Source organism: Protopterus annectens, chromosome 7.part1, assembly GCF_019279795.1.
Source record: "Protopterus annectens isolate FY-2018-M chromosome 7.part1, PAN1.0, whole genome shotgun sequence".
NCBI lineage: Eukaryota > Metazoa > Chordata > Ceratodontiformes > Protopteridae > Protopterus > Protopterus annectens.
In genome coordinates this window covers 140,505,950-140,518,199 of record NC_056740.1, presented here as the reverse complement: position 1 = coordinate 140,518,199, position 12,250 = coordinate 140,505,950, and the positions used below count along the sequence as shown (strand labels likewise).

General features: G+C 40.1%; 1 protein-coding gene across 1 annotated transcript in view; it reads right to left on the bottom strand.

Annotated features, from left to right (window-relative positions):
• XPC (XPC complex subunit, DNA damage recognition and repair factor) overlaps window positions 1-10,513 on the bottom strand; it is a 1,641,424-nt gene extending 1,630,911 nt beyond the window's left edge. Inside the window, exon 1 of the mRNA XM_044078598.1 lies at window positions 10,378-10,513. Within this exon, the coding sequence (XP_043934533.1) occupies window positions 10,378-10,498 (121 nt within the window). The 5' untranslated portion in view covers window positions 10,499-10,513. The remainder of the gene's footprint in view (window positions 1-10,377) is intronic.
• Window positions 10,514-12,250: the final 1,737 nt, after the last annotated feature.

The window sequence follows — 12,250 nt, the reverse complement described above, 5'->3', positions numbered from 1 at the left end:
ACAAAGAATGATGCTCAAATTGTGAAAGTACAATTTCAAAATGGTCTACACTAAAGGTAAATTGCTCTAGCTGGCTGATACCTTACCCAAATCGTCTAGAAGTACAACAGAACAGCTTGATGCTGAAACTTTTGACTGTGATGTAATGTCAGTGCTTAATTTTTCAACCACTAAACTTGGTGAGTTGAGAGATCACACTATGACTGATCCAATTTCACAAAAGCTTGATCACTACATCAATGTCAGATGGCCATCAAAGCAATCTAATGTATCACCTGAAGTGCAATTGTATTTTTCATACAGAGATGAATTGTTGATGGAAGATGGCATTATTTTCAAAGGTCCTAAAATTGTTGTTCCTGCTTCCTTACAGCAAGAATATATATATATATATATATATATATATATATATATATATATATATAGAGAGAGAGAGAGATTTTGCATTGTGGTCACCCAGGTTTGTTATCCACTAAGAGAAGGGCAAGAGAATTAGTAATTCGACCTTCACTAATCAACAGATATTGATAAAGTTCTTTCTTCTTGTTCAGTAAGTAATAGTGCCACAGCGCATTTGCAAAGAGAACCGCTTCAGCTAAGTCCAATATACTTGAACTACCTTGGCCTACAATAGCAACTGATATCTTTGAGTGGAATGATCAACACTACTTAGTTTTGGTAGACTCATATTCAGGTTAGTTTGAGACTGATCTGCTACCAAATTTAACCTCAACAGCTGTTATTACTAACATCATTTCTCAGTTCATGGTAGTCCACACAAACTGTATTCTGACAATAAGAAAAGAATATCCACAACAGCCACAAGGGTATCAAAGGCTCGCAGTAGCAATAAATCAAGGTACAAATACAAAAACCCAATGGAGCCACCATAGCAAGGAGAGTAAAATAAAACCCTCATTAATACACAAGATAAGCGTTTTCAAACCACTGCTCTCCTTCAGCTCCAATAACACAATTAAATCAACATCACTTTAAAATTTTTAAAAAAGCAATAAAAATCAGTATTCAAACCTACGCCCCTTAATAGGGGTTTTACAGGCATATAGGTTCATAGGTAGGTACTAGGCTATCGGCCCAAGGGCCTATACAAGCCTAGCCAACAAGGTTCACTGGCTTACGCCACCCAAGAAAGTTATTTTCCTGTGCCACTGACGAGCAGAGACACAGAAGTGATCCCCGGGGTGCATTTCCTATTTCCCATCCACTCATCAAGATTTTTCTTGAAGAGTGCTAATGAATAACTTTGCTTGACATAGATGGGTAGCCTGTTCCAGAGTATGGGAAGTCTCTGGGATAGGAATCTATCCCTCCAGCATGTCCTGTTTATTGTGGTGACAAGGTTTAGGTCCCTAGAGCGTGTAGCTCGGAGGGATTGGGATTTCTTTAGGTGTAGCATGTCCAACAGCTCTGGGTTTGACATAGCTTTATATGTTAGGCAGAGATCACCTCTGAGTAGGTGATATGCAACGGAGTAAAGCTGGAGTTTTTTGAGGCAGTCAGTGTAGGGCATTTGTTTGAGTCCAGTAATCCTCTTTCTGAGGTACTTCTGTGGCCTTTCCAGCTGCTGCAGATGTCTTGTGAGGTACATTCCAAAAGGGGCGTTGTACTCTATAATGGGTCTAATGAGTGATGAGTAGAGGGTAACGATGACCTCTTTTTTCCTGGACGAGAACCCTTTTATGATGAGGTGTGCCACGTAGGAGGACTTCCTGACTACTGTGGCGGTGTGACTATTAAAGGAGAAACTACTATCCACCTGGGTCCCAAGGTCTCTTATCACGCATTCGGTGTTAAGTAGATTGCTGTCTATGTGGTAGTTCATGGGTACAGAGTTTTTACCAAAGGGGATGACACTGCACTTTTTGGCATTGAGCTTGAGGCCATGGCTCTGACACCAGGCATCTGTCTCAGAGTGGCCCTTCTGTAGGATGTTCACATCATTTGGGGACTTGACTATGGCTCCTAGTTTGCAATCATCTGCGAACTTCGTTAGCCAGAGGCCTTCTGTGTTAGCCTGTACTTCAGAGAAGTAGATACCAAATAGGAGCGGTCCCAGGACGGAACCCTGTGGTACTCCACTTGTCACTAGTTTGAGGTCAGATTTGGAGTCTGCAACTTTTACAGTGTGGGTTCTGTCAGTGAGCCAGTTGGCAACCCATCTTGTGACATAGGGATTTATGCCTAGTTTATTGAGTTTAGCTATAATTCCAGAATGTGGGGATGGTGTCGAAAGCCTTGGCGAGGTCAAGATAGGCTGTATAAACCACTTTACCCTCATCTACGGCTTTGGTGACTGCCTCAAAGAAGTTGATCAGGTTCAGGAGGCATGATCTGCCTTTCACAAACCCGAACTGGGTGGGATCCAGAGTTTGGAGGTTACCAATGTCTTTGTTTATGAGTTCCATGATGATACGTTCCATGGCTTTGCAGACCAGGCTCGTCAGGCTAATAGGTCTATAGTTCCCGGGATCAGTGGTGGCTCCCCCTTTGTGGAGTGGGATAACTGTTGCTGTGCACTATTCAGTGGGCACAAAGCCTGATGTGAGGCTATTATTGAACATGGTGCTCACGTAGGGAGCCAGTTCATTCTGAAGTTCGTGTAAAACGCGGATGCTGTGTTTTTGGCTTTAGAGAGTGCAGCTTTCACCTGCGTAGTTGTGATTACAGGGACTCTGCATTCTTCCTGTATAGATATGGGCCCTTTAGGGGGTGGGGGTGGGGGTAAAGTTAGCACTGAACCTATCTGCCAGGATGTTGGCAATATCAGTTGGTTCTGTAATTGTCATGCCTTTGTGCTGTAACTCAGAGCAGCTCTGAGTGTTGCCATTGAGATTCTTGACATAGCTATAGAATGCTTTGTAGTTGTCCTTGGAATTAGTGGCAATTTTATTTTCGTAGCTAGCTTTGGAAAATCTTATAAGGGATCTCAGCTTCTTACTGAGGCTGACCAGGGAGCTCCTCCACTCATGGGATTTTACTCTCTTTTGCAATAGTTCTTCCTTCTGTTGTACAGTTTGTTTATGGCAGGGGACCACCAGATTGGCTTCCTTTTTTTGGAGGATAGCGTCTTGGATCTGTTTGGGATAGCACGATCCATGCACTCATGTAGGTGCTTATAGAGCGCATTTGTGTAGGATTCAGCAGTTGTAACTGTATTGTCCATCTGCATGGGTGTCATGAAGTTCACTACTTCTGTCTTAAGAAGCATGAAGTTGGCTTTGGAGAAATTTCTTACTGTGGTTTCCTTAATGGGGGGTGGGATGTGGATATCGAGGGTGATTAGCTTATGGTCGGATTGGACCAACGAGGAGTTGACTTCAGGTGTGGAACACCGGTCACTCATGTTGGTAATGACTAGGTCTAGGATACTGTTGCCCCTGGTGGGGGTGTGGATAAGTTGATCTAGGGCATCGGAGTTTATGAATTCCAGAAAGCGTTGCGCTAAGGAGTTAGTACATGAGTAGTTTTCCCAGTTAATGGTGGGGTAGTTGAAGTCGGCCATTATTAGGGTGTTTGGTTGAACCCTAATATTTTCCAGTACATCAAGAAAAGAGGAGTGGGAATCCTGGGGCATGGTGGGGGATCTGTAGCAAGCTACAGTTTGGATTGCAGTTTTGCCAAGAGTTAGTTGCACTTGGATAACCTCGGATGCATTATTCTGAGCAACTAGCCTGGAGGTGTGGATATCCTTAATGAATATCAACACACCCCTACCTTTGGTGTTTCGGTCCAAGTTAGATGGCCGAAAAGTGTGGTATGAGTTATAGCCTGGTAGTGCAGCGGTGCTCTCTGGAGCCTTGAACCAGGTCTCAGTCACTGCACAGATATCAATATTCTCCATTTTAAGGAGTGCCTCGAGTGACTGCATTTTGAAATTTACACTTCAAGCATTGAGTAGCATTACCCTCAGTTTTTGCTTACCTGTTCCTGTTATGGTGGTAAATTTGTTACTTGAACCCTGCCTAAAAAAGGCACTATAGGGGCAGCAAGAGCCTTAGCCAGTATCCGGAATCCTAGGGGCGACAGGTGCAGGCCATCTGTGGCAAAGCATCGTGGTCTGTCGACCATGTCATCCCACGCAGACAGATACTGGATCCCCTTTGAATGACACCAGAAGCTTAGCCAATTGTTGAAATCAGTCATTTTGTCCTTGTACTGCGGTATCATTCTGAGCGATGGCAGAATGCTACTCAGGGCTAGGGTCATACCTGCCTGGGCTACAAGATCGCAGAGCTCTTCCATGTCTCTTTTCATGTAGTCCAGGGAGGCAAGTCTCAGGTCATTCACACCAACATGGACAATGACAGAGTCATATTTGTACTTGTTGTGGAGTGACCTGAGTGTGTGGGTTATGTGGCGGATCCTGGCACCCGACAGGCAGCTGACAGTAACCTTCTCCTTGTTTAGCCTGGTGAGTGGGACATCAGTGTGTCTGACTATAGAGTCACCTATGACTAGTGTGTTGGGTATGTTGTTTTGCCTTATTGGCTGTGTTTGAGTGGCACACTGAATCTGTGGGCTATGTGTCATTTGGGTTGTGTTGGGGGATGGAGGTTGCTTGTGTTTCTGCTTTGGAGGTCTCTGTTGCTTAGGCAGATTATTATTGAGAGCCTCCGCGAATGTTTTGTAGTTTCTATGTGTGGATTTTGGTGGTGTAGACGTAGTGAGACTATCTGATGAGTGTGGTGTGGTGCAAATGTTTACCTTCTCCTCATGACTGCCAGGTTCAGTCTTGGTTGGTGAGAGCTTTACCTCCAGTTTGGCTAGATAAGTGCATCTCTCACAGGTTGTAGTGTTGGGTGGTAGGAGGAGAGGGTATACCCATTTAAACATGGTAGCCGGTCTGCCTGCAGATCGGCTATCCATTTCAACTCACTCAATTCAGTCTGATATCAGATGTCACCACCCCTTCTACTCTCAAACTGTACTTGTAATACCATAAATAAAAACAAGTGTCCGGGATTTAAAATTATATGATGGGCTAAAGCATTATGCTTCACCCTTAACCTAATATCAGCTCAGATTCTACCGGAGGTTTGTGGATGACGCCTTTTTATTCTGGTCTGGTACTGTAGATGACTTATGTTCCTTTATTCATTATTTGGAAGGAAGTAGCATCTTTCTAAAGTTCACTGTTAATTACTCATCACAGGAGATTGATTTTTTGGATGCGAGATTATATAGGGATGATTTTGGAGTTCTTCGAACCAGGATTTATAGGAAAGATTGTTGGAAGAATAGTTTGTTGACCTATAACAGTATGCATCCAAGACGTATCTTTGAAAATGTTGTTAGTGGACAAAATCTTAGGCTGTCTAGACTTTGTACAGAGGATAATATCTTTGAACAAGAAGTTGCGGACATGAAGCTTTATTTTCTGTCTCGAGGCTATCCGGAAAGGGCTGTTACTAGGTCTACTAACAATTCCAAGATGGTAAGAAGAACTAAGGGAAGACCTTGGTTCAACTCAAAAAATAGATCTGATGATGTGCTGATGTCAAATGCTCCGGTGTCATCAGGGACTAACCATCCTAGGATTAAACTACATTATAACAGTGACATAAAAAGTATTTGTACTGTGATTAAAAGGAATCGGAAGATTCTCCAGACAGATGACCAAATAAAAAGGGTGATAGGTGATACTCCAAAATTTCCATTTAAGAATGGTTTGAATTTAAAGCGTTTATTATGTAAGGATGGTCGCCCCCTTCATTGCTGAAGGGGAATTTAGGTATGTATAGGAAGGGTACTTATCCATGCAAGCATTGTAAAGGATGTCAGTACATTGATAAATCTAATACTTGTTTACATCCGGTGACTAATAAGGTTTATACTCCATGCTTATATGCTGATTGTCATACTAAAACTGTGATCTGTTTAGCTAAATATTCATCTTGTACTTTCTGTTATGTGGGGAAGACTAATGGGATGCTTAAGGAATGTATTTTGCAGCATATGAGTGACATTAGGTTAAGGGTGAAGCATAATGCTTTAGCCCAACATATTATGTTAAATCCCGGACATTCGTTTTTATTTATGGTATCACAAGTACAGTAGGAGAGTAGAAGGGGTGGTGACATAAGACATCAGACTGAATTGAGTGAGATGAAATGGACAGCCAATCAGCAGGCAGACCAGCTACCAGGTTTAAATGGGTATATACCTTTAAAATCCCTATTAAGGGAGTATTTTTTTTTTAATTGATGCTGATTTAATTGTATTATTGGATCTGAACAAGAGCAGAGGCTTGAAAGTGCTTATCCAGTGTGTTATTAATAAAAGTTGTATTTTATTCTCCTTGCTGTGGTGGCTCTAGTGGGTTTTTGTATTTATTCTGACAATGGCACTCAATTTACTAGCCAGCTGTTTCAGAAATTTGCAAAAGAATGGGACTTTGTACACATCCTGAATATACTCAGTCCAATGGCCTAGCTGAATGAGCTCTACAGACTGCAAAGCAATTACTTGTAAGGGCAAAGCGTGACAATACCGCTGTATTCTTGAATTTACTTAATCTCAGAAACATACCTTGTGATGATAGTCTTGGCTCATCTGCTCAAAGACCACTTTCCAGACAGACTAGAATTACTCTATTTCATCCAGATTGTTGCAGCCTAACTCTAAGAACAGTAAAACGATCAAGGCTCAATTGCTTAAGAAGCTTAATATCCAGAAATCTAGTTACAACAGATCGAGCAGATTACTTTGTTCACTGAGGGAAACAGAAACGGTATGAATTCAGGCAACAAAAGGTTTTGATTAAATAGGACAGATTACAGGTGTCTGTGCTGAGCCGAGATCCTATTTGGTAAGCTCAGAGGTCATGGAGTATAGGAGGAATCTCAGACATTTACTTCCTGAACCAGAATTATCATCACTGCAATCACAACATTGTATCTGTGATGTAAACCCTAAATCAGAAAATGAGTCGGACATTGTTTCAAGACCAGAATGTGTTCAAAAGTCTAATTCTGTTCCAGAAAGTGACTCGTACATTCCACAGGTCAACCATTTCGCAGAAACTATCCCAGTTGCTAAATCAAATTCCCAGTTTTATCAGTTTTATGTCACATGATATGGACGAGTTTCTAAGCTTAGTGTGAAATACGCAGGAACGTGGGCTTCATTGTGTATGTGTGTGTATATATATATATATATATATATATATATATATATATATAAATAAAAGTGCGTACTTACGATTGTAGAATGCATGTCTATAGTTTATCTGTGATTTCTGCATGCTAAATATCTCATGACAAATTGCATGATCTATTTCTCAAAGAGGGAGGATACACATCAGAGTGTAATGTGTGTGTATGTGTGTATGTGCTTTGTCTTTAAGAAGCATACGAGGCTGTGCGTGCACATATAAATTCCAGACACATGCAATCCCTAGTGTCATTTTGTAGAAGCAGCCAGAGAGTAATCAAGCATGATCACAGTCATTAGTCTGTATACAAGTTACTTAAGTCATACTCAGTAAGCCTCTATAGTGATGTGCTTGTATAGAATAAAGCTGCTTCAACAGAACCCACAAAGACTCGTTTATTTGTGTACCAACACAAAAGCGACACCCTGGGAGCACATAACTATTTGTCTGCAGGTTGAGGAGCTAATATACCACAACTGTAATGCATCATTATTATCCTTACACTTCACAAAGGATTGTTAGCATGCTCTGCTTTCTTTATTCCACTGTGGCCAGACAAAACACACATTACTGATGAAGGACAGTCGATAATGGAGAATACTGGACTTTGGGGTATTGCATTTTCATGCTGCTTAGAATTTCACAGCAGTTGTGTATTTTGACAGCCATGTACTGGCACCATAACAATCTAAATCGTACTACTGATAGTTAAAAAAAAATCACTGATCCATCACCTGAAGTGCGACCATAAAACATTTATACACTTTCCCATTTTGCAGAACGAGTAGGAATTTGCCTTGTACTTTTTGCTGGGTACCTCGTAAAGTGTTTGATTTTTTTGGTGAATCGCTGACAGTCAGCCAATAATGTCAGACATTATAAATTCATACTTCTTATTGTTTGTTTGTTTCAGAAAAATGCAAAATCTGTTGTTCTAGTAACTTTTTAAAGTTTCTCATTTTTCCCAGTCTTTCCTAATCATACTTTTTACCGTTCATAAAATAAATGCCAAAGCAAAACCTACAGTTCTATCTCACTATATAACATCCTTGATTGTGTCACATTATATTTTTTTGCCTATATTACATAAATTTTTGATTTTTTTTTTTTTTTTTTTGGTAAATCACTAAGTGACTTCTGATTCAGAAAATGCATGTTGTTCTATTAACTTTTAAGTGACTTTAAAAAAAAAACAGCATTCACAACTATGATTTACACACAATCCAGTGCTCTCCATTACCATCAAAGGGCCAAAAATATCACTGCTTACACGCAGGCTTCTATACACCTAACTGAGCTACAGTGCTGCAAAATGTTTGATAGGACCTGTGCGTTTGCCCTAATGACAGACTATTCTTGTGCCTGTCCTCCAAAAGGTGTTACATAATAGGGGGGGTGGCCTAATGGTTAAAGTGTTTGTCTTACAAACACAAGGTGCAGGGTTTGAGTCTCACAAGGGATAATTGGCTTGGCTTAAAATGGCTCGCAAGGGCAGTTAGCTTAGTACTAATCTATGAACCTAAAACACGTTGGTACAACTCTCTTTGAGATGTATAAGCCAGCCATACCGCTCAAATGTCCAGAATTTTTGCCTCATATTTTTGGGCTGTTTCTCATAAAATTTGTGATTTTCTGGCAAATCACTGAGGACTGAAATCACTAAATAATGACGCATTTAAGTTTCAGAGTTTATATCCTGCTGAACCTTCTAAACCTTGTCATCACAATGAGCAAAACATGCTGGAGGGATAGGTTCCTGACCCAGAGACTCCCCATACTCTGGAATAGACTGCCCATACATGTCAAGCAGAGCGCCTCATTGGCCCTCTTCAAAAGGAACCTTGATGATAGGAAATTCACCCTGGGGATCATGTCAGTCGCCCTGCTAGACAGGGGTCCAGAGAAGTAAATATTGTGGGAAGAAATATCCAGGGAATTGTTATGGCTAGGCTTGCATAGGCCCTAGGGCCGATAGCCCAATACCAACCTATGAAAAATGCATGCTAACAGAAATCACATTATTCTAACAACTTTGTAAGTTTATAAGCACAATATTTAAAATCTGTTCCTATTTTTGGGCCTCTGTTCCCCCATTATTTTAGGCTTTGTCTGGATTTCTTGCATTTAAGACGTTGAGAGGCCAGCTTATGTTTGCTGATCTAACCTGGGTTGCTTAGAGATCAGTTGGTACTTAATGCCAATACACCATACAGCCTGCAGTCTATTCAACTTTTACAATATAACAGCATCCTCTAATGATTTTTTTTCTTTATTTATTTATTTTTTTTACTGAAAAAAACTGTTACTGGTAGTGTTACTCAAACACTTACTGTGTGATGAGAAAAAGACATATCTCTGCTCAACTTGCATATGAAGAAAATTTACTATGTATGTTGCATACTTTGCTACCTCTTAATTTCTATTGTAACTTTGGGAATTTGATCCAGAGCTCCTACTGAAAATGCTCATAGGACCAAGGCCACCCTCATGGTCAACAAAAATGCATATCTGCTGACCGCAAAAATCCCTAACACTGAGAAAGTATTATTACAGTGGTTTTAAAGGAATACTGGTTATGTTCACAAACCTGATTCCCTAACCCAAAACATTATAGAATCAGTGAATTACATGTATGAGGATGTCAGAAAGATGAATGAAACCAAAATTTTCTTTGTGGTTTACAACCTCAATGTTGGCGTTTTTCATACTTGCACAACAGATGGCAGGCAGGCATTACAAAACACAAATTAAGTAGTATTAATAGCATAAAGTCAAAACCAGATGGAATAAAGGACCCCGGCTGACTGATCCTACGATTTTACTGCAAATCCTGAAAGCCTAGCACCTAAAAGTCTGAGTCTATGCGTCAGATCCTAGAATTCCCAGATACAATTTATACACATACTTCACAGTAAGCACAAAATGTGTAACGCAATGAAGTAAAACAAAGTAAGCAGCATCTCACTACACTAAGCGCTTATCATAACCCGCCACAACTCTTAAAACAGTATTCAATATATAATTCAAAACGTACAGGTAGATTACATCCGTGTTTCTACGAAATGGAAATGTATGTTTTACACTAAGGACCGAGATGGTTGTTAATATAAACTATTTACAATATAAATGTGTGGGTTTTTAACAAATGATTCCAAATATATCACTGCACACCTAACACCCATACAAAAAAGCCCAAAACGTACCTAACGTTTTCACTTTTTTCCGTGTCACACTTTCGCCCTGTAGACCAGGTCCTGGGTTTTGTTTTGCTTTTTTGCTTTGTGCTTTGACAGACGTGTCTGATGAGGTTATTCTCTTAGGCATAGTTCTGCCTATTAAACAACTGTCTAAGTAGAAAGCATGCCCAGCTAATATGCCAAAAAATAAACGGAAGCTACCAGTGCCTTATTACTAGCAGTCCTGCACGGTAGGTTGTATAACTACTGCAAAACTGGCACGCACATCGGGACAGTGTTACATAAACATTAGCAGCATTTGCTATAGTAGCGTTTCATTGATGTAAATGACGTCATATCTTCCATACGGAACTGTCCTTGAACTTGCTGAAACTGAAGTTGCAAGTATTTTCTTTGCTGTTTAAAAATGGCATGACTATTCGTGTAAAAATAGACATAAAAAGACTATACAAACTATTTCAAAAGAGTTAGAACAATTTTGCAGTAGACAGCCTAAACTCCACCACGGCGCCTTAAGAAATGTATGAAGCATCTGTCTCGCGATAAAAGTCAAATTTCGGGAGCTGGTGTTAAGAAGCGTTTGAAAACATGGCGGACGATTTAGATCAGGTTTGTTTAAGGCTGAGTATTTTGAAGGCTTGGTGAGGAGAACACGTGTGTTTATAAATACGTGCTGGAATTTGTTTTGCCGGGGAAGGTGTCCAGCTTTTTGATTTGTAGCTATTTTAGACTCTTCTCCCGCAATGAGCGGTCAAATCACCTTTCAGTATTATTTGAGTTTTTGTTACAAGTTTACATTGTTTTGAGAGGTGTGTTGTAAACTGAGGATGATTGTATGTTTTCTGTTATATAGGTTAGGGTTGTCCCGCAGAGGTAAGAATTTACGGTGTTCAGAGATGGAATCCTGGAATTTAAGACGGTTTTGACAGATTTAAGCAATTGTTTTCCTCCGATTTGCAAGAAACATTTAAAGAGGTCTAAAATGGTTGGGCATTACAAGAGTCCGTTAAAAAATTGGCGTTTTGAGTAGTGTCTTTGTATTCTTGCTGATTTGTTTTACGGCAACAGTAACATTTTAAGTGATTGTCATTTTCGAGTCACCTGTCCGAACTTTTTTTTAAAAAATAGTTATTTTTCGTGAACCCGAAGAGAAAAACGTCACCCTTGACACCTTTTTCTCATTGCAAATTACACTAATCTTTTTGTTTGCAACTATTCTGCGGTTTGTTGAAATAAACGCACAAGTTCCCATAGCTCTCAACCAGTCGGGGACAAACCCAGAAAAAAGAAGTCGGGGACACTTAAAATATTAGTTGTAAAATGAGCATTCAGCTCTTAATTATTGTAATTAAGTATAATTCACAATCTTTTATACAAAAGGCACCAGTCTTAAGAGGGATTAAGAAGGACAGAGCTAAAATTAAGTCGGAATCCACATCCCTGGAAGTCGGGGACAGTTGGGAGGTATGCAGAACCTATTTTTAGTTGTTTTGTGACTGCCTTTGGTTTTCAGTCTTGCTAAATGCAACTTTTTTTAAATAAATCTGTGATTATCTTCTGGTATAGATTATCGGCATTTGGCCATTTATATAGTTAGTCTTTGGTGGGATGCGGTGAATCCTAGCTAAATCTGTGACTGTTAGACTGAGCTGGCCAATGCCACCTTCTGAGTATAAACTATTCGTCTGAAATAAACAACTTCACACGATGAGTAAGAAGTTGGGACTCTATGTACATATTTGTTGACTGGGCAAGCCCAGGATCCTCTTATTCAGGAGGGAATGGGCAAATTGGGAGCACAGTACTTAGAGTTGCACAGTCTGCAGCTCGAAACTGAGTGATTCAAATCCAGGAGTACAAGTTGATGCTTGTTAATAGC